A 26992-nucleotide genomic window follows, 5' to 3' on the forward strand; every position below is an offset into this window, starting at 1 on the left:
CTTACGAACAAGGAGGAGGCATTCGTGTTCTGAAAGGATTGAAAGAACGCCTCAAACTCAGACCTCAACCGTCGGCGGCGGGGAGGGGGATTGGTACTCTTAAGGGCGGGAGCCCGCCCCCAGCAAGGGAAAGCGCTGAGTCATTCTGGCGGGGCACGTTGGGTCCCGGCGGTGCGCTGGCCATATCCCCCTCCCCATTCCCCCGCCTGCACCCCCGGCCCGCCCTGACTCTCGCGAGAGCCTTACAGGCTATAAAGGCAGCGCCCCGCGCACGCCTCGCGCGTCTTCTTCCTCGCTGGTATCGGTCGTCTTTCTTTGGAACTAGTGAGTATGAGGGCAGCGCCCCCGCCCCGCCCGTCACCTTTCCCGTCCTCTCCTCGGGGCCCGCTGAACTCAGCTGGGCTCCTCGGACAAAGAAGGCGGCCAGGCGAAGCGACCCTCGTGTGGGGCTCCTTTGGGTGCGGGGACGAGGTTGAAACCCGAGGCTAACGGCAGCTTGAGTCTCCCCTACCCCCAGCAATACAAGCAGAAAGCGCTGATTGGCTTGGCGTGGCGTCTGGGCGGGTTGGTGGTGATGGAGTCTCCTGACGGGCGGGTGAGGGAAACTTCTCGAGTGAATCTGCAAACTGATCGGGAACTGAGGGCTATCCGTCGATCGTGTAGTAGAAGGAGAGGTTGTTCCCGATCTTCAGGTGTGGAAAGTTAGTAAGATTCCGTTCTCCGTCTTTATTTTTCCACCTGCAGAATGGGATTTGTAGTGATTCTAAATGTCCTCGGTGAAGACTGAGCCCTCTTCTGGAGCTTTCTGAGATGCTAGGGTGGGGGTGATGATGGGAGTGGCAGGGAGGGTACAAGAAGTGAGTTTTGGGGGAGTGGCTTTCACCAGGGACCTTCAAGGGGCGATTTCCTGAAGGGGACACACCCGGTGGAACTCCAGCAGCTTCCCCGCCCCCCGCTCTTGGTCGTGCTTTAGTGGACATGGGGATCCCTTGGAAAAGGTTTGAAAAAGGAAGACATGTATATTAGGGTCACCTCCTGTGTTTGGGTTTTTTGGTTTGCTATTAAAGGTGTTAAGCGGTTAAAAAAAAAACTGTCACAGTCGATGTTCAGTCTTTCTTATGGCTGTAGTATTATGAACCAAGAATTTGGGGACTTGAAAAGTTAGCATCTTGGGATTATCAAACTGATGACTTACTGGGTTAAATTTTATCTTGTTCTTGACCAGGGTGAATCCAGTGTTACATTGCTTTTTGGCAATAAATTGACTCTTGTTCTTTTTTTTTTTTGACTCTTGTTCTACTTACCATTTTTCCAGGATCTTGGTCCCTCGGTAAACTCACTTTTGAAAGGACTTCTGGGCTTTAAACACAACGCTTAGAATTTTGAAATTGAGCAGATGCCATAATCTTGGACTTGGTCTCTTAAAAAATTGGATTGGCTTTAGGGTGTGTGTCTTGGGAAATCTACCCAGAGAAAGATTAAAGTGTGCTTCCCACGTTCTGAAGGCAGATGGAGGTGCAGTCCAGGGAAAGGGCATCATGGCAGCTTCTGGGGCTTGGGTGCTCAGTGTTTATGGCATTGCACATTTGGGCCCAGGTTTGAGAGTTTCCACCCTCTTCTCTCTGTACACCTGTATAATAAACGTACACAAGAAAATGCAATTGTACAGATGATGGTTCAGGAACAGGAAAAGTTCAGTTTATAAAGAAATTCCCATTTTAAAATGAAAACAACATTGTAAATCAACTATATTCCAATAAAAATTTAAAGATCTCAAATGAACAGTCCCTCCCCTCAAAAATGAAAACAGGTGAGATTCAGAGATGTGTAATATTTTTGTTTGAAAAGTTGGAAAGCTCAGTTCATGCTTCTTACTGTTATAAAAGTTTATGTGTATATTCAAGACCACTGGACAATTTCTACAGCTTAGTCTCTTAAATAGATGAAGGTTGTTATCTAGAAAAGTAAGACTTGTTTCTAATTCACTTTCTCATCTTTTCCAGCTGATAGCAATATGTCTTCAGGAAATGCCAAAATTGGGCACCGTGCCCCCCAGTTCAAGGCAACAGCTGTTATGCCAGATGGTCAGTTCAAGGATATCAGCCTAGCTGACTACAAAGGTAAGAGTAATTAAGTTTGTTACTATGAAATTATATTACAGTCTAGGGAGGGCTTGTTTACTCTCTATCTCTTGTCATGTTTGAGTGTAAAATGATTTTTACATCTCATTTGTCTTTAGGATAAGAGGCTGTTGCCTTCCTATTGAAGTGGTGATTATCATCAGTGAACGTAGGGTAGATCTCCAAGTCCAAACTACTTCTGGAGAAGGCATGTGCATACTTCATTATATCTGGACATAATATCTCAGTTATCGTCCCAATATTGCTCATCAGTTATTTTACTGGAGATACACTCATTATCTTGTTACAGTTTAAAGCCTTGGACAATTTAGTCTCAGAGCTCAAGTCTTTGGAGGTGTGAAACTGTTCAGTTTACAAAATGTGTGTCACGATTGAGGGTTTAAGCATGTTCCCTTGACATTTTACCCCCAGAGAAAAATTGATGTCACAATTGGAACAACTCTCCTTTCTGTTAGGTAGTTTCATGTAGAAACCAGGCAAATACTAATGAGGATCTTTTTACTTTACTGTCCTAGAATAGCAAGGTATTCTGGGACAGTTAAAATACGGATTTTCCTAGAATTTAAACTTAAGAACTCAGGCGTCAAGTATACCTTTCTTGGTGATATAGCAGTTCATAGAGTTAGCTTTTGGGTAAAACCTATGACTAGATTTCTTAACAAATTGCACATACTGGTTGGAATGAGAGCAGATAAGTGGGGCCCTATGGAGGAAAGCTCCTCCTGGCAAACAAAGTAAGTAGTACCATAGGGAGGTGACCCTGGCCCAAGGGTAAAGGCATGAGGTTTAGGAAGAGTTGCTCTGTGCCCTCCTGGGCTTGACCTGCTGAAGCTTGTTAGCAAAACCCTGGGGGAAGGTTGAAGTGAATGTCAGAAGGACCAGCATATTTTGATTTTGAAACATTGCTGGTATCTGGAAATGTGAATATTTGGAATTGTTGGTGAGAGACTGCTTGACAGGTTGAAGATCTACTTCAATTGGTAATCAGAATGACTTTCATAAAATTCCAACTAGAAATCCTGTTACCTACACCAGGAGAATTTTGGGAACTTTTGTCTTAGAAATTTTTTCTTTGCTTGTGCATCCTATCAGACTTATTTGAACCATGTTTGTGGTGATTTAGGTATCACTTAGACCTTACCTATCACGTTAACTGTGGTTCACTGTGGAAGAATAGCAAAGGCTCTGACTTTCTCTTGTTGGTCTTGTTGCCTTGTGGCAGAGAATCCAGCAATTCAGCTCTTTCTGGGCACTGATTATATGAGTATTGGCAGTAAATGATTGCATCCTTGTTTTTTCTTTTCTTCACTGAAGAACTTGGTGTTTGTGTTAATTTTAACTACTCAGAGAAGATCAAAATTAGACTGAACAGTGCTTATCTGTAGGTGGCAGCTAACATGGAAGAAGGAAAATTCTTATGGCTGAGGTTCTACAGTAGCTGCTAGGCATCATCTGTGTTGAGCATCTTGGTGTTTTAACAGTTGTCTGCCATCAGATTGAAAAAAAAAAAGGCTTCTTTTTTCCCATAGGAAAATGTCTTTAGGTTTACATTCTCTGCAAAAACAAAGCGTAACAGGCTTTTTTTTTTTTTTTCCAGGAAAATATGTTGTGTTCTTCTTTTACCCTCTTGACTTCACCTTTGTGTGCCCCACGGAGATCATTGCTTTTAGTGATAGGGCAGAAGAATTTAAGAAACTCAACTGCCAAGTAATTGGTGCTTCTGTGGATTCTCACTTCTGTCACCTGGCATGGTAAATCTCTTGGTCCATTTGGCATGGGCTTATTTTAGAAAATTATGGATTTTTTTTTTTTTTGTAGCTGTGCTGTGTGGCATGTGGGATCTTAATTCTCCAACCAGGGGTCAAACCTGTGCCTCATGCAGTGGAAACGTGGTAGAAGTCTTAACCACCAGGGAAGTCCAGGCATAGGAGCTTTTAAGCAGCAACTGGAACCAGGAGCCTTTGGCAATAGACTTTTTCAAGTACTGACTTCTGGCTCATCATGGAAGCAGTGCAAATGCTCTGACTTCCTCTTGTTGCTCTTATAACTTAGCAGCAGAGGAAAAGCAGCTTGGGTTGCAGCTGAGTGTACCCTGGTGATTTTAATTGGCCTCAGCCACTTACTGCTGGGCTTCCCTCATAACTTAGTTGGTAAAGAATTTGCCTGCAATTCGGGAAACCCGGGTTCAATTCCTGGGTTGGAAAGATCCCCTGGAGAAGGAAATGGCAATCCACTCCAGTATTCTTGCCTGGAAAATCCCATGGACAGAGGAGCCTGGCAGGCTACAGTCCATGGGGTCACAAGAGTCGGACACAACTTAGCCACTAAACCACCATTTACTGCTGGAAAGAATTTAAAGTTTTCTGGGGAGTTAGATTAGCAACGTTGGGGTGGGATAGACACAGTTAATGCTTTTGTTGCAGAAGAATTTGAATGAGTGTGATTGTGTGTTTTTTTACTATAGGATCAACACACCCAAGAAACAAGGAGGACTGGGACCCATGAACATTCCCTTGATATCAGACCCCAAGCGCACCATTGCTCAGGACTATGGGGTCTTAAAGGCTGATGAAGGCATCTCATTCAGGTATATATGCACCAGGAAACTGGCTGATTGGCTGAAGATCTTTTATAAGTAGAGCTGTGATCTGTGGAGACGTTTCTTATTTTGTTTTTTTTTTTTCCTGTTTTGTTGAGAAATAATTGATATACATCACTGTGTAAATTTAAGGTGGATGGCATAATGGTTTCATACTTTATGCAGGACCTAAGGGGAAGGCCAGTTTCTGCTGATTTACTCTAACAGCAGTTTCTAAAACTGTACTATCTCTCCCTCTGACCTTTAATATTTTCTTGCAGGGGCCTTTTTATTATTGATGATAAAGGTATCCTTCGACAGATAACCATAAATGACCTTCCTGTTGGCCGCTCTGTGGATGAGACACTGAGACTAGTTCAGGCCTTCCAGTTTACTGACAAACATGGGGAAGGTAAGCCAGTTTGCCTGGTGACAGGACAGTGGAGTGATAGGGTGGGAAAGATGGTAGGAACAAACTCTACCAGATAGGAAAAGGGTTATTATGTCTCTTTAAGAAATTGCAGTCTGTGGATTATAGTGGTTTGTGGGGGTGAGGTAATAGAAGAGCTTGGGGAGGAGGATATAAAGGCTTTTTGTTCCAACTGTGTATTCCCAGCTTCTACCCTGCTCATTTAGAATTACTTACTGCTGCAGATTCAACTTTTTAAAGTATAGGAGGATCTCATAGGTGTTAACATTTTTGTCTTTAAAAAATTCATTCTGTTGTGCAGGATATTTTTTGTATCTATAAGAATTATAGTCACCAAATACCAAATTACATAAATGTTCAAGATAAAAATTTTTTTGAGGAGGGATTAGGGCAAGAGGGTTTGAGATGAAATCTCAAGGTCCTTAGAGAAGTTTCAGGATTAAAGATGTTTTTGTGAGTCTGTCCTTGTAAAATCTAAACATTACTGAGAAGATTCAATTATATGGTTTTTGTCTAGCATTCACTAGAGTGTAGGTCTTTCTTACTGCTCTGGTCCTTCTCATCTGAAATAGTCTCCTTGAAGTGTTTTTGATAAAGTCCTGAACTGCTTGCTCCCAGGCTCTCAGTTTACAAGATTGTAGCTTCTGAAAACTCCCCACTTTAGCCCAATGGAGTTGTTGCTTGTAATGAGACTACCTTATTCCAACTAAAGAGTTTAGTTTTAAGAACAGCTCCTCAGTCTGCTGCAAGTGCTGGATATGTAGGGGGAAGGGGATCTTGAACCCCACCCAGCCACCCCAGCCTAATGTAATTGAGGATATAAAATAGTTGTGATCACTGCTACTGTTCAGTTCAGATCTCATGAGTTACAGGAGGTGAAAGTTAAGAGTCTGGATTAGTGGTGTTTGGGGGACCCGAAAGTGCTATTGGCTGGAGTGGAAGGCAAGTAGGTAATGGGAATCAGAAGGCACCATTTGCAGAAGTATGTGTAGGCTTTACTCTGGATTGAAGCAGATAGCTGCTGAGACTGCCCTCTGGTGGAGAATGGTTCAGAACAAAGATGGAAGGAGCTGAGGAATGAGTGGCAAAGTTGGCCCTTTATTGGACTTTCCCTTGCATGTGTAGTATAGACTTTTAAATTAATTTTTACTGGGATAGACTCTTGAACCCAAGGTTTCATGAGTTGTGAAGCTTGCTTCTCAACACTCTTGTTCTCTGCTGCTTCCCATCCCACTAAAACAAGCACAGCTTTCTGTGTGCAGTCTTTAATGGTTTATAATATGATAGTGTTTTAGTGCCTGTGGATATCAAGCACTCTATGAGGTGCTGTCATGTTATTTGACAAATAATCCTACAGTCCTGTTTTTAAAATTGAGATACATGTTAGTTTCAGGTGTACCACATAATGATCTGATAATTGTATATGCTACGTTGCTATTTTTCTTTAAAATTTCTTTTATCTTGAACTTACACTTTTTTTGGGGGGATCTTTGAGTTAACCTGTATTACATTTTAGCAGAGAAAAGGGTGAACTGACAATACTACAAAGAAATTTTTTACATAAATCCTATGTTCCTATTTTTTAAAAATTTTTCAAAAATTAAAATTTTAAAAAATTTATTAATTTTTGGCTCTGTTGGGTCTTCGTTGCTACTTGGGCTCTTCTCTAGTTGCGAGTGGGGGCTACTCTCTAGTTGCAGTGTGAGGGCTTCTCACTGTGGGGGCTCTTGTGGCCTGTGGGCTCTAGGGCACTCAAGCTTCAGTAGTTGTGACTCCTGGGCTCTAAAATTAGGCTCCATGGTTGTGGTGCGCGGGCTTAGTTCTGTGACATGTGGGATCTTCCTGGGTCAGGGGTGGAAATGTCTCCTGTGTTGGCAAGCGGATTCTTCACTGCTAATCACCAGGGAAGCCCCTGTGTTCCTATTTTTAGGACCAATAAACCACTATTTAAACACTGCATGTATTCAGTTAATGGTAGAACTGGGATCAAAATTCAAAGCCCTCCTTTTTTTTTACATAGTTTAAAATGATGAGAAAGGCATTATTGAGAGCGTTGTGTGTTGGAGAGAGTTGTACTTCAGGTTCTGTTGAAAGCTAGTGAATGTGGGACTCAGCCAGTTCTGCTGAGCTTCATATTCTAAAAACCAGCACTGTTGGCTATGAGTCCAAGGGTGGATCGATCTTTCCTGTCATTGATTATTGGTACAGTCTTAAGTGCCAAGAGGCCTTAGTGCAAGGATACTAAGTTGTCAAGGTTCTTCTTTCTGCCTCATTATTCCTTCTATCTTTGTGTCGTGGTTTGAAACTGGGCTCTTCTAAAGCTGTGTTTGCTTCCTGGACAGAAGAATCTTTGGTTTCCCTGGTGGTAAACTGCTGGGTCTGGTCTCTGATTTTATGCTGCTCTTTATTCTCAGAAGCTTGTTTATACTTATGACCTGTGTTCTAACCCTTTGGTGGCACTAAAGCCAATGACTATGTAAGGATCAAATGGAGATTTTGTAAAGCAGCTAAGTGCATCCATACCTTGTTCCCAGACGGCTATTTGTAGTGTCTGACCTCTGAGGCTATGACATCCCTTAGAGGGGAAGAAAAGGGCTTCGCTTCTCTACTTGAGAAAGCAAGACTTTTGCTGCTTCGTTACTGGACTTTGGTGACTACATGTCTCCTGCAAGACAAAACAACAGGTTAAGAGTGGAATATCAGAGATCGCTCCCCTTATCTCACTTTCCTCAGGTTTTTCCAGGGACCATTGCTAACTCAGGATCATAGGAAAGACTGAAGGTTATGCTTTTCTGCATAAAGTGTTTGAGAGATTCAAACTCAGACCTTTTGCTTACCAAGGGTATAGAAGGCAATTACTTAGTGAAACAAGCAGGACCTTCTGTGGATCCTGCCCCTTTGCCCCTTTGTGTTTCAGGCATTCTTGTTTGGCAGAGTTACGGAACATGAAGACAAACTGCTACCTTCCTATCTCTGAAGAGCCAGCTGATAGAAGCAGCAGCTTAGTGTTAGGGTTTACACAGTCCTAACTTCGTCATTTTTTAGCTTATATTTTTCTTGGGTATGGGGGTAAGTCACTTTTTTTGGTCAGTTTTTACTGTGGTTATATATGATATAATTTACCTTTTTAAGTGTATAATTCAGTGGCACTAGTTACATTCAGTGTTGTATATCTATCACCACTATTTCTCAAACTTTTTCATCATCCCAAATAAGCAGCAGTAGTAGTAGTAACCATGAAGAAATAACTCACCATTCCCCTTTCCCTCCAGCCTTTTGTAACTTCTGTTCAATTTGCTGCATCTATGAATTTACCTATGTATGTGTGAAATCATACAATGTTTATCCATTTGTGTCTGGTTTCTTTCACTTGGCATAATGTTTTCAAGGTTCTCAAAAGTTTATCCAGGCTGTAGTATGTATCAGAACTTCATTCTTTTTAAAGACTGAATAATACTTCATTGTGTATGTATGCTTCTTGGTGGCTGAGACAGGAAAGAATCTGCCTGCAATGCAGGAACCCAGGTTCAATCCCTGGGTGGGGAAGATTCCCTGGAGAGGGGTAAAGCAACCCCCTCCAGTATTCTTTCCTGGAGAATCCCATGGACAGAGTAGCCTGTTGGGCTACAATCCATGAAGTTGCAAGAGTTGGACATGACTGAGCAACTTTCACTTTTCATATGTATACTACATTTTGTCTGTTAACATGTTTTTTTCCCCCCTTTTGGCTATTGTGAATAATATTGCTAAAATATTGGTGAATATATCTGAATCCTTGTTTCTAGTTACTTTGAATAAATACATAGGGGTAGAATTTGTGGGTCCTATGGTACTTCTGTGTTTAGATTCTTGAGGAATTTTCAGACTTTCCCATAGCACCTGTACCATTTTACATCTTCACTAACAGCAGCAGCAGCAGCAGCAATACCAAGGGTTCTTTATATCCTTCCCAGCATTTACTTTCTGTCTTTTTTTTTTCTTTTTAAACTATAGCCATCTTAGGGGATATGAAGTAGTATCTCATTGTGGTTTAGATTTGTATTTCTCTAATGACTAGTGATAGCATATTTTTGTGTGTTTATTGACCATTTGTATATCTTTGGAGATACATCTTTTTTCAAGTCCTTTGCTCATTTTTGAATTGTCTTTTTGTTGTTGAGTTGTGGGAATTTGGATTTAATTTTGGCTATTAATCCTTCATTAGATACTATTTGTAAATATTTTTTCCCATTCTGTGAGTTGTCTTCAAAGAATTTATGGACTTTTGGATGAACCTAGAGCCCATTATACAAAGTGAAGTAAGTCAGAAAGAAAGATAAATATCGTATATGAACATATATATTAAGGAAGCTAGAAAGATGGTACCCAAAAATTTATATAAGACAGAGAACAGACTTACGGACATGGGGAGAAGGGAGAAGAGGGTGAGATGTATGGAGAGAGTAACATGGAAACTTATATTACCATATGTAAATTAGATAGCAAAAGGGAATTTGCTGTATGTCTCAGGGAACTCTGTATCAACCTAGAGGGGTGGGATGGGAAGGGAGATGGGAGGGAGGGGACATGTATACCTATGGTTGATTCATGTTGAGGCTTGACAGAAAACAAAATTCTATAAAGCAATTATCCTTCATTAAAAAAGAATTTATGGTTTTAGCTCTTATATTTAGGTTGTTAATGTGTTTTTAAGTAAATTCTTGTATATGGTATGAATAGATGACCAGCATCATTGTTGTACATGTGGAAATTCAGCTTTTCCAGAACATCTTTTGAAGATTATTTTTCAAAACATGTGTTTTTGGAGCATACATAAAATTACAGAGAGCATATGAGTACCCATGTTACTACCCACTGTTAACAAAATCTCAAATATTTTGCTGTACATGGTTTAGATAGATTGTTTTTAGAACAGCATAAAGTTGAAGCTGTTAATTTCTTTAAATTTCAGTTACTGCATGAACAAATTAAGTGTAGTAATTCAGGCTACAGTGAGGATTAACTTGTATATTTAGTTTTGTACTGAAAGGCTGAATGATCTGACTGGAGGCCTCCTGGCACCTGAATGTTGAAGCCCTTTAGGGCTCAGATTTGGTTTTGAGGCATCCAGTTGTCCTTAGGAGAGTGGAGCTTACCAGTGATCTGGTTATTAATCAGTACCCTTTCTCTTGCAGTGTGCCCAGCTGGCTGGAAGCCTGGCAGTGATACCATCAAGCCTGATGTCCAGAAGAGCAAAGAATATTTCTCTAAGCAGAAGTGAGCGCTCAGCCATTTTAGGACCAGGCTGCAGTAGGCGGCCTTGAAAACAAAACCTCTTTTGTCCTATTTTCATGCTTAAAACCATGATCTTACACTCCACCAGGATGTGTGGGACAGGACGGGCCTTTCCTGCAGGGGTTGGGGACGCCAGCCTTTCTTCCTCTGGATGGAATGACCTGAGCCAGGCCAACTGATGTATACTGTAAGGGGGGTATCATTTGATCTTTTGTAGTTTTACTAAATTTGAAATGACACCTTGTTGATTCTTCATTGGTGGATGGGTGGGGTGGGGGAGCATTAGCCTTTGATTTTAAGAATTTAGTTTGTTTCCCCACTTTGGGAGAAAATGAGGTGTGAGAGCTGCCTCAGAATCGTGAAATGATATTGAGGGAAAATGTACATAGACAACAGGGAAAAGAGCAAGACCCGGTACAGGATCAGCTGAGGCTGCAGTTCATGCTGTAGCTGGGTTGCAATGAGTGCCTGATACTTACAGTACTAGGAGGGCTACATGAAAACCTGGATAATGCCTGGGACTGCATCTATGAAAAATTACAGAGTTATGGGCTTTAGGTACCTTTGGAACTGAAAGGGGGAGACAAACCCAGGGCTGGCTTCTGTGTCCAAAGAACAGTGGTGAGCACCTCTTGGCTTCCCTGGGTTTCCAGCCTTGATTTAAGGGTAGTTCTTGTCCTTATGAAAGTGAAAGTCACTCAGTCCTGTCCGACTCTTTGCAACTCCATGGACTATAGTCCATGGAGTTCTCCAGACCAGAAAACTGGAGTGGGTAGCGTTTTCCCCTTCTCCAGTGAATCATCCCAACCCAGGAATCTCCTGCATTGCAGGTGGATTCTTTACCAACTGAGCTATCAGGGAAGCCCCATCTTTCCTGATGTTGGGAAAGATTGAAGGCAGAAGGGGATGACAGGATGAGATGGTTGGAGAACATCACCAACTTGGACATGAGTTTGAGTAAGGTCTGGGAGCTGGTGATGGACAGGGAAGCCTGGCGTGCTCTAGTCCATAGGGTTGCAAAGATTTGGATGCAACTGAACTTGTTGGAGAAGGCAATGGCACCCCACTCCAGTACTCTTGCCTGGAGAATCCCATGGACGGAGGAGCCTGGTAGGCTGCAGTCCACAGGGTCGCTAAGAGTCAGATACAACTGAGCAACTTCACTCACTTTGAACTTGTTCTCATTCATATCTGTTCTGAGGGAGGGTTGTCAATGGGGTGAAGGTGGATTCTTCCTGGGCCCAAGGTTAGGGCAGATTTACAACTGAAGATCCTTCAGTATGTGCCCTTCCGGATACCACACCCCACCACTAGCCCAGCCTACCTGTGGGCAGTAGTACAGGATTCCCAGGGCCTTCAACAACAGCTTACTGTATGCTAAGCAATTTCACATTTATTCAGTCAGCATGATAACCCTCTGAAGCAGGTATTATTATTGAGGGGATAGTCCTCACACCCTGTAACAGGCAGCATTTTGAAGCACTGCAGAGAAATAGGTAACAGGTAGCAATCCCACATTCCAAGGCAGGTGTGAGGTCTGGATCTACTTTGGTCTTAACCAAACTTTCCTGAGCCTTGTTATTTTCATTTAAGATCTCTATTAGAATTCTTTATCAAAAATAATCATTTTGTACCCAAAATAAGTTTCTTCCCTGGTGAAATAATAATAGTAGTGTAAAAGTCTTTTAACAGGTGCCACTGCCCTAAATGAAGATCCCACGGGCAGGGAAGGTATCAGGGTCCAGGGGATGTAGGTGGGGAAACTGTGGGACTGAGCCAGCCTCTTCTGGGATTCTGAGGCTTCTTGGGTAAGAGTGTAGTGAAGTGAAGCTCTTGGGATGGAGAGCTAGGCTCCTCTGAGGGCTGAGGCAAGCCCAGTAAGGCCAAGCGTTGGGCAGGAGGAGTGGAAAAGTACACCTTCTGCTCTTCTGAGTAGCGCTCCTGAGGTGTCACAGCATCCCGGTAAGTCCAGTCACGCCAATGGAAATTGAAGCGTTCAAGCAGGGTGATGCGGTCAGCTCTTGTGGGTACACAGTCAACGGGCTTTGTGGGTGGCAGATTGGGCACCTCTATTCCTCGCAGCAGCACCACTCCTCGGATGGCAAACCAGCCCCCAAATCTGGGATGTATGCACACACCTGCTATGTGCTGGGGAGAGGGTAAAAAGAAAGCAAGGTCATAGTGGTCCTAGGCACCAATAACTACCATCAATGCAAGCTAGTTCACTTCTCATTTAACAGACAGTGATGCTACATGTGAGCCTGTCAGGGAGTTCCCTGGTGGTCCAATGGTTAGGACTCCACACTGGCACTGCCAAGGTCCCAGGTTCTATCTTTGGTCAAGGAACTAAGATCACACACACACGCGAACACGAACTTCTGTCAGTCTTGGCTGGGCTCCCTTACTTCGTCAACTTTTCATGAAGTCACTGACCTCAGGGAGAGTTTGCTTAAGCTGAGCCTCAGCTTCCCAGTCGCACCGTGGGCTTAATAGCAGCTCTACCTGCTCCATTCTGTCACAAAGAGTAACAGACTAGTTCTCTAACCCGGTCCCTGGTGGCTCAGATGGTAAACTGCCAGCCAATGAAGGAGACGGGTTTAATCCCTGGGTTTGATTGGGAAGAAGCCCTGGAGAAAGGAACAGTAACCCAGGCTACTATTGCCCAGAGAATTCTGTGTACAGGAGCCTAGTGGGCTACTGTCTGGGATCGCAAGAGAACTAAGTGACTAACACTTCACTTTTTCTGACCTGATGTGTCTGCAAGTAGACAAATCATGGAACTGGATCATTGACCATGGTGCACTCTTGTCCTGGATTGTGCCCAGCAATTCCTTTACCCAGGGAAGGTGGAAGAATGGGACTTGAAATTTTTTTTTCACTGTGCCATGTGGTTAACAGAACTTGGACTGAACCGGGACCATTGCAGTGAAAACCTGATATCCTAACCACTAGACCACCAGGGAATTCCTGGGACTTGAAATCTTGATGGAATTTTATTTCATTTCCTTTCTCAGCCCCTATTTGCTCATACTTGCCCTCTGACCTGGGTCCCCCAAGGGTCAGACTCCACGTCCTGTCGCTGGTAGTAGTAAGCAGCCCCTGCTACATGGGCCGCTGTCTGGGCCAGGATCTTGGGGCGCCGGTTGGGGTGTACCTCGTAGTCAGCGATGACTTCTATCTGCAGCTCTGGGAAGCTCTGGGATAAGATGAAGACTTTTAGTGCAATTGGAATCATGATCATGTTCAACAGAGCCTTCAGTTGTGTTAACATGGCCCTGTCCTTAGAAGTCATGTTTAAAGGGAAAACATGACCTTAAACTTGGAGTGGGACTGGAGGCTCCAGTGTGAAGAAAATGATAATTCTGTTTAGGATTGTTCAGAAACCTCTGTTATGGCTCTGGCCTCCAGAGGCCCAGTGTGGAGGAAGACGGTTCAGCTTTGGGGAGACCCAGTGTATGTAGATGTATTTATGTATACATGTGAAGTATGTAGTGCAGGGGTCCTGTTCTGTCCTCAAAAGACCCCATAAGGCTCCCAGGTCTAGGGCAAAGACAGGTGGGAGATGCATGGAGAATTTTGGGGCTTATTCCTATTTTACTTGGAGGTCAAGGGAAGTCTGCTCATCAAGTTGCCCATCAGTGAAGGGTGAGATTGATCCATTTCAGACCTGGTTGGCTAGAGGGGGTGGCTAAACCTGAGATGAGAAGGCAGAATGGGGAGAGATCACAATGTCAAGGCTGGCTTTAGGATAGCCTTCTGCCGGGGAAGTGGCTCCTTGTCATAGGTCTAGATTCTGTACTGAGTTTAGAGGAACTAGAAGCAGATGCAGGTTTGGAAGCTGGGTGAGGCTATAGCCAGCCTTGCTCACCTCTCTAACTTGGCCCAGGTGGTAGGCCACACACTGGTCCACAGGGTCAGTCAGTGGTTGGAAGTGGCGGCTCTGCAGGAAGGGCTTGAGGGCCCGGTCAAACATGGCAGGGGTGCTGAGTACCAGGAAGGCCAGTGTAGGTCCTGGCAGGGGCAGATGGAAGGCTGGAGGCAGGAGTGCATTGTACCATGCCACCTGGAACAGAGAGAGAATTTAAGCCACACAAGAGGGCCAACTTAGGCCTTAGCCAGGCCCATACCTTGGCCTGGCATTCAAGGTTTCATGCATCTTGTCCAGCTTCCTTCTTATTCAAACAATGAAATTCTCCTGATGCTGTGTGATGTCTGTTTGTGGGGGACTCATCTGACAGAGTTATAATAGGCAAAGAATTCATAAACAACTAAGAAAAAAGAAATTGATTGTACTGTGGTTAGTGCAATAACAGGGCCAATGAAGGTCCTCTGAAATTAGAAAAGGCTTCTTGGAAGCTGAGTCTTGATGGCTGGGAAAGTAACTTACAGGCTGAGGTGGAGAGGGAGAATCTGGTGCGTGTTTTAAACAGGTCCCAGCATAAACAAAGAGGCAAAAAATGCAAAGCATACTTGGAGAATAGCAAATTGTCTAGTTTGATAGAAATGAAGCATCTGTGGAGGGGAGCAGAGGGAGAGAAGGCTGGAGAGATCAGTAAGAATGAGACTGTGACTGGCTTTGAATACCAACTGAAGGAATATGGGTCTAATTTGCTGACAGTGAGGGGTTAGCCACTGAAGATTTAAGAAGAAAACTGACATGATCAATTTTAGATCAACCTGGCTGCAGTGTAGAGGAAGGAATAGAGGCAAAGTGACAGCAAGGAAGTTATTGCAGAAATCCAAATGACTAATAGTGGGCTGAACCAGAGCATTCAGTTCAGTTCGGTTCAGTCGCTCAGTCATGTCCGACTCTGCGACCCCGTGAATCGCAACACGCCGGGCCTCCCTGTCCATCACCCACTCCCGGAGTTCACTCAGACTCACGTCCATCGAGTCCGTGATGCCATCCAGCCATCTCATCCTCTGTCATCCCCTTCTCCTCCTGCCCCTAATCCCTCCCAGCATCAGAGTCTTTTCCAATGAGTCAACTCTTTGCATGAGGTGGCCAAAGTACTGGAGCTTCAGCTTTAGCATCATTCCTTCCAAAGAAATCCCAGGGTTGATCTCCTTCAGAATGGACTGGTTGGATCTCCTTGCAGTCCAAGGGACTCTCAAGAGTCTTCTCCAACACCACAGCTCAAATGCATCAATTCTTAGGCACTCAGCCTTCTTCACAGTCCAACTCTCTCACCCATACAATAGATAGGTTGAATTTAGGAAACAGATTTAGGAGACAGATTCCTAAAGATCACTGTGGATGACTGTGGTGCTGGGAAGATGAGAGAAGTAGGAACATAGGATGACTGGCAGGGCTGTAAATGGCACACTGTTCGATACCACAGCTCCTACTACCAAGGTCTTCTTGATTATATCAGACAGCCATCTCCAATCTCTTCCACACCTGCCATCCAACATTACCTCCATACCTTTACTCAAGCTATTTCTGATATTTGAGATATACATGACCCTCCTTCCTTCCAATCTATCTTTTCATATATAGCTCAACTCCATTTTTTCCAGGGAAGCCTCTCTGAGGCTAGACCCAACTACCTCTTTCTCTATAATCCTCTCCCAGCATTGCTGTATGCCACTCCGTGGGAAGTGGAAAGGGTGGCCTCTTAAGCATCAGGCAAAAGGCTCAGGTTGAGTTGATTTAGCTCTGCACTAAGCACAGGGCTCAGTGCAGAGGGCACTGGATGTGGGGGGAAATGGACCTATGTGAATAAGCGTAGGTCCTGATGCCAGACTTCTGTGTCAGGCCAGTGTACAGTTTCCAAACCCAGCCCAGCATTGATGGATTGGCAACATCATGAATGTAACCTTTCACAGGTAGATTGAACAACCAAGCCAACTGTTTGCTTGTTCAACGTGCCCTTTGCTCATGAGCCATACAAACATTCCCAGACCTTGCTCTCTCCTAAACTCCTTCAGGAAGCTTCCAAAGTGACTCCGGCTCCACAGATCCCCTTCTTCCTCTAAATTACCTAGGTGACAAAACCACGAGGTTACTGGATCACATGGTGTCTCCCCCCACTCATCAGTACAGCATTGTAGGAGGGTAAAAGAGATGACTATTGGAAATACTCTTATGTTGGGAAAGACTGAAGGCAGGAGGAGAAGGGGACGACAGAGGACGAGATGTTTGGATGGCATCACCTACTCAACGGACATGAGTTTGAGCAAGCTCCGGGAATTGTTGATGGACAGGGAGACCTGGCAGTGGGGCAGTCCATGGGATCAGAGAGTGGGACACGACTGAGCGACTGAACAATAACAACAAAAGCACACACCTGCAACGCTGCTGTACCCATTTAGCCCAAGCGCCCTGTCTCGACAATCAAACGGACACGCGGCCAGAGGAGCTCGAGAAAGATCAGAAAATTCACGGGCCCCACGTCAGTGGCACCAAAGCCATCCATACGCTTCGCCCTAGCACCGCAGCAGGGATAAACCAACCTGGAAGGGGTAAACTTCAAAGCCAAAAGGGCACAACGTGTCCTCAATCTTCTGCTTCAGCTCTGCGACTAGCGGCTCCATAGCGCACGTTACACTCTGAGCCTGCTGGGGAATGGAGTCTCAAGGTTACTCGGGACTTTACGCTTTGAGACGGCTTGGACTCCATTTCCCTAGAGCTACGGGGATCAGCTGCGGGACTGTGTCGTCTCTGCGCGACGCATCCTGGGACACGTAGTTCATTCAGTTCGTAGAGGCACCAACTACAGAAGCAGAAAAACTCGGTTTCCCGGGAAGCTTCACGGTGATGGGGGAACTGTGATTGCGCGTGTTGCTTCCAGGGAAACGTAGTTCGGTAGCTTCCATCGCCGGTTGTCTCCAATAGAGGCGAACTCAATTTCCCAAGTGGCGCCGCAGAGGCCAGTCCTGGCCTACCGTAAGGTTTGAACTGGGCGGCGGTAGTGGTCACTGGCACAGTTTCGGTGTTATGGCGCCAGAGTTGTGAGTCTAAACCAAGATTCAGCATCTTCAATTCCCAATTGATATATGTTTATCAGGGCATCCCGCTTTTCCCCTAGTTCCGCAAGGAAGCCACTCCCCCGACTAGTCCCAGAAGCTCAGTTTTGGTCTGATTATTGCTTCCTTACCTTTAGTATTGCATCCCACCCCCCCCCCCCCCCCCATCTCTTTAGAGCTTAAGTTGTGGTCTTCCCAGGGCTGTGTCTTTGGTGTCCACAGTGTGGGGAGCATGGGCACAAGACGCCAGGGAGCCAGACCCCTGCCGCAGGCTATGAGTAGGAGCCTGAGCTGGTCTGAGCAGCTCGACGCGCTTCTCAATGCTACGGACCGAAATGTGAGCCGGATTAAGGTGAGGGGCCGCCTGAGACCCCCGCCCCCCTGTTTAGGGGATGTGGGTTAATAGATTGCAAAACAGAACTCATTGGCCTGTGCATTTGTTTCTTTTGTAGCAACGGCTGTATCCACTTGGAGTATCTACCGGGGGTAAATATTGTCCCTCAGCCTTTCTTTCCAGTGTTATCCACTGTTCCTTCCAAATTCCAACTTTTTCTTTTCCTAAAGAAACATCTGTTCCCTCCTCTGCCTAACGGGCTTTGCAATTGTCTCTTCCTTTTTCCCTCAGCAGGAGACCTGGCTGGGGCTTGGATTTCCCCTCATCACTTGCCTACTCAGTCAGGAATCCAAGCTCAAAAGGCTTGGGCTCTAGAGGCGGCTCCTGTATTTCCAGAGAGGCTAAACTGGGCTGAGGCCCACAGTACATCTTCTCTCTGGGATGAAGTTACTATTCTACGATCCCAGCTTCGATCCCAGGCTCAGGTGAGGCATGGACTCCTGAGGTGTGTATATTTGGGGTTGTGTGAGTGTGGGATGAGGTTACCAGTGCTCATGGGGTTTTTCTGCCTGGGTAGGTGACTGAAGCACTACGGCAGGCTGTCCAGGGCCTGCTGGAAGAGCGAGAGCAGCAGAAGTACCAGATCTCTGCCCTGGAAGGTATCTGATCGTTCTTTTCTTCATATACACAGCCTCAAATGTGTGTGCACATTTTGTGGCTCTTCTGTTGTCTGTGCACTTGTGTCTTAACTTGCAAGTGGAGTCTACAGGCTCGTGTATGAAGTTCTTATGGGGCTGATCCCCTACTTGTCTCACTGTAGCATCACTAAGGTTGCTGCAGGGGGGCCCAGAGCAAAGGGTCCTTCTCCTGGAGCAACTTCTGGAAGAGATGAGAAGGGAACTGCAGGGCCTTCGAAGCCAAGTGCAGGAACAGGCCCGAGTCCAAATACAGACAGGACCACAGAAGTGCAGTGCCACCAGTGGCCTTCACGAAGAGCTTCAGAATGCGTAAGTGATGGGCAAAACCTTGCCTTCCTCAGCCCTGAACTCCTGGTACTCTGGTAGCCTCCTCTAGGCTTGTTAATTGGCTTTAGAATGACATTGCTATTATCCCTGAAGGCAGCAACTGCTGTGTGAGGAGTCACAGATTCTTCGGGAAGAACTAAAGTTGCTACGGGACCAGCTGAGTGAGTAAAATATTGAGGTTGCGTATGAATTCACCTGTTCCCTTCTCTGAAAAGCCTTCTTGCTTTCCTAATAAATGACCATACCTTTGACAGCTTGAGCTACCCAGAAACCTGGCCAAGTATTTTGTCTTTTCTCATATAGTGTGAGTGTGTCTCTCCAGTCAGCTTGGAAACTGCCCAGTAGCTGGACCAGAATGTATCTGTCCGTTTTCAGTGCCAGGCTGGGCGCAAGGCAGGGAAGGGGAAGGAAGGAAGTTATGGAGACATTCCCTCCATTTTCTCTCATCTGCAGGCCAGCACCAGGAGCTGCTGCTGAAACAGATAACTGAGAGGCAGCAAGCTCAGGCCTGCAGCTGGAAGGTAGGACCAGGATCAGACCTATCTGTTCATCTCTCCCTTTGGAGGCCCCTTCCTTTCTCTATCTATCCTGTTTTGCGGGCAGGCCAGGATACCCTCTCCTACTGCTATCTCTTTCCATCTCTTCCTTGTGCTGACTCCACCTCCCTCCAAAGCTCTTCTTCCCAAGCCCTCTACTAAAGGACACGAGAAACTATCTTTGTCCGCATGAAGGCTCCAAATGGGCTCAAGAGGCTAATCATGGGGAGGCGGGTGCTCCTCCTGGAGAGGTAGAGGTTTGGTCCTACCTGACCCTATGGTATGGCAGATGTTGGATCAGCTGCAAAGTGGCCAGGATGGCAAAGGTCACACCCTGGAGGCTGTCAGAACAGAGGTCCAGGATGCCCGGCAGGAGCATGACCTCCTCAGGTGAGGGGATGTGGGTGCTTATGGCAGTGGAAAGGATTTGGCTCACAGAGGCCAGGCATTGGGGACCAAAGTTCAGCTATCTCAGATTTGACATGAGCTGGTAGGGAAGGTGTGGTAGGGGGTTATAGCCTATATGGGCAGTACTGCACATTTTCTTTACTTGACACAGTGTCTCTGAGATATCTCTGTATTTAGAGGATAAAGGGGAAAGAGACTGGAATCCTAGCCTCAGGGACAGGTCAGGTCTGTGTTGGGAGGGCCCCTTTAACCCACTGTCACCATGTCTACCTCTGATTGTTTCCCCTTTGCAGGACTTCCGTTCATGTCCTTCAATCTAAGCTGCCCAGACTGCCTACCTTCACCATGTCGCTTTCTTCATCTAGCTCTGAAGTCAGGCTTCTGGACAGTAACAGTAGCTGGGAACTTTTAAGGAAGCTAGGTGAGGGTAAGGCAGGAGGCTGAATCTGAGTGGTGCCTGGATGCCAGCTGCCTAATTGTTTGACACTGGATAGAATGGGGTCTCTGCCTCTTTCTTTGGAAATCCATCAACCTCTGTCGCTCCTTATCCCATCAGGCCTGTATGTCCCTCCCCAACAGGGCCCAAGTCTAGGTCCATGTGTAACACAGTGCTTGCTGATGATTTGTTCTTTTTCCCCTTTCTCTCCTCATAGATCTCCAGAGGCATACCCTTTCTAACCCGGAGCCCAGCAGCTTTCAGCTCCAGGCCCAGAGTCTTGAGCAAGAGGACCTATTCTTTAAGGGCCCCAAGATACTCCTAAGTGACCTGTAAGGACTTGTAATGTAGGATGAAGTCTTCTTTGCTCACCTTCCCCTCCAAGGTCCTGTTTCTGAGTTGCCTGCCCCTCCCCTCTTGATCTAGTTGGTGTTTGACCTCCCTACTGAGGCTTGTCACTGCCTGTCCATCCCTGTCTGGCAATTGCAATAAAATGGTTTAACCCTCCTTGAGATGACACCACCCTTATGGCAGAAAGTGAAGAGGAACTAAAGAGCCTCTTGATGAAAGTGAAAGAGGAGAGTGACAAAGTTGGCTTAAAGCTCAACATTCAGAAAACTAAGATCATGGCATCTGGTCCCATCACTTCATGGCAAATAGATGGGGAAACAGTGTCAGACTTTATTTTTTTGGGATCCAAGATCACTGCAGATGGTGATTGCAGCCATGAAATTAAAAGATGCTTACCCTTGGAAGGAAAGTTATGACCAACCTAGACAACATATTAAAAAGCAGAGACATTACTTTGCCAACAAATGTCCATCTAATCAAGGCTATGGCTTTTCCAGTGGTCATGTATGAATGTGAGAGTTGGACTGTGAAGAAAGCTGAGCGCCAAAGAATTGATGCTTTTGAAGTGTGGTGTTGGAGAAGACTCTTGAGAGTCCCTTGGACTGCAAGGAGATCCAACCAGTCCATCCTAAAGGAGATCAGTCCTGGGTGTTCATTGGAAGGACTGATGCTGAAGCTGAAGCTCCAGTACTTTGGCCACCTCATGTGAAGAGTTGACTCATTGGAAAAGACCCTGATGCTGGGAGGGATTGGGGGTAGGAGGAGAAAGGGATGACAGAGGATGGGATGGCTGGATGGCATCACCGACTTGATGGACATGAGTTTGAGTGAACTCCGGGAGTTGGTAATGGACAGGGAGGCCTGGTGTGCTGTGATTCATGGGGTCGCAAAGAGTCGGACACGACTGAGCGACTAAACTGAATTCGTGTTTGTGAATCAGCACCCACATGGGATAGGCTCAGCTGTACCTTTTCTTCCTCCTGTTTACTTGACTGCTTCCTGCCACCTCTCTGAAATCCAAGTTCATGGGCATTTATGATTGTATCTTCTGAGTACAGACCCTGTGTTCAGTGGAAATTGGAAGGATGTGGAGGAGCTGGAAGGCTTTAAGCAAATACTGAAAATGTATTTGCTTCACTCATGACGAAGGTTGGAAGCTGGAATGAGCATAACAAAGGGTTATGAGCGTTCACCGGGTGCCCAAGGCTGGGAATGGATGACGAAGGGTCATACGCCCGGCCTTGAAGCATTCAGAGGCTTCCTTCTGACCACCTGTTTCTGGGAGCAAGGACTGTTGTTTCATGATAAGACTCTCTTTAGAGTTTCGCCAAAGCTATGTTATGTCTTGGGCAGTGGGAACTGTATTTTATGCTTGAATGCTTTGAAGTTTGTCAAGAAAAGCTACGTGCAAGTCTGCTTTATGCTCTGTTCCCTGAGACCATAAAACCACACGGCTGGATAATAAACTTTGTCAGTCCACTAGAGGCTGTCCCTGAATGTCCTTTTCAGAGTGCAGTTCTCTGAGCCTTACAGAAGGAGATGGAATCTCCCAGTCTGGTGGGTAGAATGAGGTAGGCCAGTGCTTGGGGCAGTACTGCTGTGGGGATGCAGAGGAGGACAAGACATTCTGGTGGGCCCTTGACCTGGGCAATAGAAGGAGCCCTCTTTTTTTTTTTCTTTCAGCTTCTGCCTCTTGAGGCTCTCTCTGGCCCCTTTATATCTCTTCATCCTCAGCAGCCCAGACTGTGATTCTGTAGCAATTTCCTCTTTGGTCGTTCTTTCAGCCTCAACCTTTAATCCAGTGGCTTTCAGGATTTTTTGACTGGGACCTCTAGTAAGAAATAGTTTAGACTGAATTGTAGCCTAGTAAATATACATGTCTGTATTTATTAACCGAAACAAATTTTATGATTCAGTACTTACTAGGAGTTAGATACTCTGATATTTCCTGTTATATTAAAAAATGCTTTTTAGCTATTGGTTCTGATCCTTCCTCCGCTTGGATGCTCTCTGGAAAGGATGTCTTCCTAGGCAGGTAAGGGAAGCTTTACTTTTTCCTTACCTGGGCTTTGTATTCTGGACAGTGCATTCCAAGATTTCCCTAGAAGTAGTAGCATCTCACTGAGGTCTCATGAAGTCTCTTCCTCTGCTAAACATAGCCAAAATAATGTTATTTATCCACTAAGTGGATTTTTCTTCTTTTTTAAACTTTTTTGTAACTTATTTATAATTTATTTTTTATTGAAGGATAATTGCTTTACAGAATTTTGTTGTTTTCTGTCAAACCTCAACATGAATCAGCCATAAGTATACATATATTCCCTCCCTTTTGAACTTCCCTCCTATCTCCCTCCCCATCCCACCCCTCTAGGTTGATGCAGAGCCCCTGTTTGAGTTTTCTTAGCCATATAGCAAATTCCTGTTGGCTTTACTATGGTAATGTAAGTTTCCATGTTACTCTTTCCATACAGCCTGTCCTCTCCTTCCCTCTCCCCAAGTCTCTTCTCTATGTCTGTTTCTCCATTTATGCCCTGTAAGTAAATGCTTAAGTATCATTTTTCTAGATTCTGTATATATGCGTTAGAATATGATATTTCTCTTTCTCTTTCTGACTTACTTCACTCTGTATAATAGGTTCTAGGCTCATCCACCTCATTAGAACTGACTCAAAGGCATTCCTTTGTTTAAATTAATTTTTAGTGGAGTATAGTTGCTTAACACAAGTGGATGATGTTTCTTGAACTTAATGCATACCAGTCGGTATGTATTTGTCCTGAGCTAAGATGTGCAGTGGACTCCCAGCTCTTAGCTCAATCTAGTTGGGAAGAGGAGACAGTTACCTGAAATAAAAGCACAATAAAAGGCTGGGGGTGAGTAGGGCAGAAACGGATGCTGAAACTGAAGCTCCAATACTTTGGCCACCTGATGTGAAGAGCCAACTCATTGGAAAAGACCCTGATGCTGGGAAAAACTGAAGGCAGGAGGAGAAGAGGGCGACAAAGGATGAGATGTTTGGATGGCATCCCTGACTCAATGGACATGTGTTTGAGCAAACTCCAGGTGATAGTGAAGGACAGGGAAGCCTGGTGTGCTGCAGTCCATGGCGTTGCAGAGTCAGACAAGACTTAGCTACTGAACAACAACAAAAGTGTGCAATGGACTCCCAGCTCTTAGGTCAATCTAGCTAGGAAGAGGAGACAGTTATCTGAAATAAAAGCATAATAAAAGGCTGAGGTGAGGAGGGCAGGAACTATTTCCTGTTATGGGGTACATTCAAGGCCCTGAGTTAACTAGCAGACAAGTCATGAAGAGTGGGCCTCTGACACCTGAATAGCTATAAGGCAATCCTCAGGGTTTCTTTCCCTTCAGCATTAGGGAGATTAATGAGAGTGGAATGACAACGATCAGACCTGGGTCAAATATAAGCTGTTCAAAAACCCCCAAAACTTCCCATCAAGGCTCATCTTCCTACTGAAGCAGGGCAAGGAAACCCTGTGTTTTACATCTTTCACTGGGGAGGTGATACATCTGGCATAATGATATTATTTAATCTACTTGCTACCAGTGCTCTGCTTATTTATCAACTCTTTCGCATCAATGTCTGTGGAAGACAGGTTTGTAAGGGTGCCAGGGCTCCAATAGCAATGTGGAACAATGGTATTTGAACTGTCACCAGGTGGCAGCACATGATTTGTTGCCAGAAGAATGATACAGAAAAGGCTTTTGGCCAAGGAAACTGGGCCAATGTTGATCTCTTTTCTCCCTTGAGAGATCCTGTGAGCTATCCATCTTTCTATAACAGTATCCTGTTAAGGTTACTCTCCTGCTAAAGAACCTTTGATAATTCTCACAGCATAAAAAAGAAAGGACAAGTCTGGCACTTAAACTGAACTTACATTTAAACTTTTTCTCCATTCTTATCTCCTACCTCACAGTGTGCGTGCTCAGTCGTGTCCAACTCTTTGGGACCCCATGGACTGTAGCCTGCTAGGCTCCTCTGTCCATGAGATTCTCCAGGCAAGAATATTGGAGTGGGTTGCCATTTCCTCTTCTAGGGAGGGTCTTCCTGACCCAGGGAATGAACCTGCATCCCCTGCATTGGGAGGCAAATTCTTTACCACTGAGCTAACTAGAAAGCTTAAACTTCTTTTGAAAAAAAATTACTTGATTGTACATGGGTCTTATTTGAGTCAAGTGAGATCTTTAGTTGTGGCATGGGAACTCTTAGTTGTGGGATGCGGGATCTAGTTCTCTGATCAGGGATTGAACCCAGACCCCCTGCATTATGAGTTGTGGAATCTTAGCCACTGGACCACGAGGGAAGTCCCTTTTCTTAAACACTATTGCCATCAAGAATGCACACCACTCCACTTGTTCAAATTCCACTAATCTGTAAAGACCCAGCAGGAGGTAAACCTAAAGATGTCAGAAAGGAGGTCTCCAACCCTAGGGAGCACTGGTGCAAGAAGGTCCATACTCCTTTGTTTCTTTACCTGCTTTTTTCCCCTGGAAGCTCTCATCCTATTCCAATCTGCTCAGGCATGAGATTATGACTGCTTGAGGTTCAGGCATAGGGAAAACAAGAGGAAATATGTACCGGTTGAACAGCTGAACAAAATTCTATTCCTTGCCCTGTTTTCAAGCCAGCTCAAGGGTTCCCTCCTCCTAGAAGCCCTCACCAAATCGAATCTCTTAGTTTAGATGAGTTACTCGCTCAACATTTCTATTCATTGCTCTTACTATCTCAAGTCGCTAACAATTATTCACATCAGTTTTCTCCCCACACTACACTAAGATCCTGTCGGACTCTGCGTTCATACAGCTTTTGCCTACTCAGATAGTTCTTACTCAGCTGTTTCTTCTCCAACCCAAAAGCCGCGCCGGTCGAGTCCATTTTCTGTTGGCTTTATCAATTACCAAGAGCTTATATGTTTGGCATTTTGATTGGCCCATTTTGTGTTTACTGTCCCGCCCTCTGAGTGGCTCCTGGACTTGGGTTTCCCCCAGGTGTATTCCCTCCCTCCTCCTTGGTTCCGCCCTTGGTTCCGCCTTTTCCACACACTGCTTCTTCTGTTTTTACCTCTACTTTCTTCCTATTGGCTCCCTTAGTCCTCCAGAGTTGGAGCTTTGGGCTGATGATTGGCTTCTCTGAACGCCCATTGTGCCCGCCCTCATACCACGTGGTATTCCTAGCGCTAATTGGGCAATTTCACCAGCTCGTTTTTTTCAAGGATTAGCGATTGATTGGCTGTTCTGAGGGCTTGAGGTGAGGGGCGGGGCTAACTAAACCCCGCCCCAAACTCCCCTGCCCTGCGGGGCAGGCGTTTCAGTCGCTCGCGGCCAGGGAGCCTAGCGGCGCTCCCAGCTGCCCTCTTTGCTTCTCCGGCCGGATCATCCTCCTGGCCCCGCCGAACAAGCGGAGGGAGCGACCCCGACTGGGGGGTCATGGCAGTAGCCTCCTCGCCCTCCGCCGCCGCTGGCCCCGCCGAGTCGCCGGCTTCTGCGAGAGGGACCCCCACCGCCTCCGCAGGCTAAGAGCCGCTGCCGCCTCCGAGCAGTGAGGGCTACTATGCTCCCTCTTTGCCTTCGCCTCCCCCTCCTGCCTGCGCAGGCACCCCTCTCGCTGCTCAGTCCCGCCTCAGGTAACGCCAAGAGAGCGCGTGGGGCACGAACCCAGGGCACCCGGCCCGCGCGCGCGGCTGCTACCCGCCTGGGCTCCGGAGCATTGGTGCTCGGGTGTTTTAGCACTGGCAAAAGTCCTTCACTTCCCGGAGGCCCTTCTCTCAGCGGCTGGGGACACTCCTCGGCCCCTTCCCCTACTCTTTTCACTTCCCTCAAGGTCCCGGGACAGCTCCCCCCCCTCCCCCCTCCCCGCGCGCCTTCTCTCTGCCCTCTTCAGAGGCCCGGAACCCATGAGAAGTTCGTTCATAAATGTTACCCAGTCCCCGACTCCTCTCAGGTACTTTTCCCACTTTAGCGACTCAGGACTCCTTCATTTCCTCGGAGGACTCCTGTGTCTGAGACCTTAAGCTTCACCCTGTCAGCTCAGACGGAGATCTGGACTCTCAAACTTTTATCAAACATAATCTTCCCTCATCCATTTCTACCCTCAGATACTGTCTTCCCCTCAGGCACTACTAGCTCCTTTTCAGTCCTCCCCTGTCATCCCTTTTATCCCAATCTCTCCTTTTCCCTCCTTTGCCTTTTATCCTTTTCTTTGAACAATCCGGACTAAGCCAGTATTCAGATTTAGCTAGAAGTGAAACCGGGTTTGTTGAATTTAAAAATAAAAACCTGTCAGTTTATCCCTCTGGGCAGGGTGGGGAACCTTGCTAAATAATTTGGACTTTATTCCATAGGTATGGGGAGCTTTTAAAGCTTTTTTAAGCAGGAGTTTAGTATGGTTGATTATCTCTGGTGAAAATATGGAGGAAGAATTCAAAGCGAAGACTTGGAGGCAGACAGCCTAGGTAGTTTGGAAAGTAATGTGCTAATCCAGGTCAGAGGAGA

General features: G+C 45.7%; 4 protein-coding genes across 15 annotated transcripts in view; 3 read left to right on the plus strand and 1 right to left on the minus strand.

The window, feature by feature from the left end:
- Positions 1-222: 222 nt before the first annotated feature.
- On the plus strand, positions 223-10660 carry PRDX1 (peroxiredoxin 1). Of its 3 annotated transcripts, none has more exons than XM_040231358.1 (6): positions 223-324; positions 2004-2120; positions 3739-3892; positions 4606-4728; positions 5001-5131; positions 10324-10660. In XM_040231358.1, the coding sequence occupies exons 2-6, from the start codon at positions 2015-2017 to the stop codon at positions 10407-10409; spliced, it is 600 nt and encodes a 199-aa protein (XP_040087292.1). In that variant the 5' UTR covers positions 223-324; positions 2004-2014; the 3' UTR covers positions 10410-10660. The 3 variants fall into 3 exon arrangements, with proteins under 3 accessions (XP_040087292.1, XP_040087294.1, XP_040087293.1); XM_040231360.1 differs by lacking the exon at positions 223-324 and adding an exon at positions 360-595; XM_040231359.1 differs by lacking the exon at positions 223-324 and adding an exon at positions 610-692.
- Positions 10661-11790: 1130 nt separating this feature from the next.
- Positions 11791-17054, minus strand: MMACHC (metabolism of cobalamin associated C). The gene is made up of 4 exons (XM_040231349.1): positions 16880-17054; positions 14292-14486; positions 13467-13619; positions 11791-12571 (listed from the first exon to the last, which is right to left on the minus strand). Exons 1-4 carry the CDS (start codon positions 16958-16960, stop codon positions 12158-12160), a joined length of 843 nt encoding a protein of 280 aa, XP_040087283.1. The 5' UTR covers positions 16961-17054; the 3' UTR covers positions 11791-12157.
- Positions 17055-17066: 12 nt separating this feature from the next.
- CCDC163 (coiled-coil domain containing 163) lies at positions 17067-21964 on the plus strand. Of its 9 annotated transcripts, none has more exons than XM_040231333.1 (11): positions 17067-17377; positions 17615-17744; positions 17845-17878; positions 18018-18211; positions 18304-18385; positions 18547-18733; positions 18845-18912; positions 19205-19272; positions 19577-19677; positions 19989-20122; positions 20349-20643. In XM_040231333.1, exons 1-11 carry the CDS (start codon positions 17364-17366, stop codon positions 20465-20467), a joined length of 1131 nt encoding a protein of 376 aa, XP_040087267.1. In that variant the 5' UTR covers positions 17067-17363; the 3' UTR covers positions 20468-20643. The 9 variants fall into 9 exon arrangements, with proteins under 9 accessions (XP_040087267.1, XP_040087269.1, XP_040087268.1 ...); XM_040231335.1 differs by having other exon boundaries at positions 19989-20116; XM_040231334.1 differs by having other exon boundaries at positions 18021-18211.
- A 3833-nt stretch (positions 21965-25797) lies between these two features.
- Positions 25798-26992, plus strand: part of TESK2 (testis associated actin remodelling kinase 2) — a 137322-nt gene continuing 136127 nt past the window's right edge. For both annotated transcript variants that reach the window (XM_040231309.1, XM_040231310.1), the window contains exon 1: positions 25798-26124. The gene's annotated coding sequence lies outside the window, so the exon portion shown is untranslated. The remainder of the gene's footprint in view (positions 26125-26992) is intronic.

This window comes from Oryx dammah, unplaced genomic scaffold (assembly GCF_014754425.2).
Source record: "Oryx dammah isolate SB20612 unplaced genomic scaffold, SCBI_Odam_1.1 HiC_scaffold_28, whole genome shotgun sequence".
Lineage (NCBI taxonomy): Eukaryota > Metazoa > Chordata > Mammalia > Artiodactyla > Bovidae > Oryx > Oryx dammah.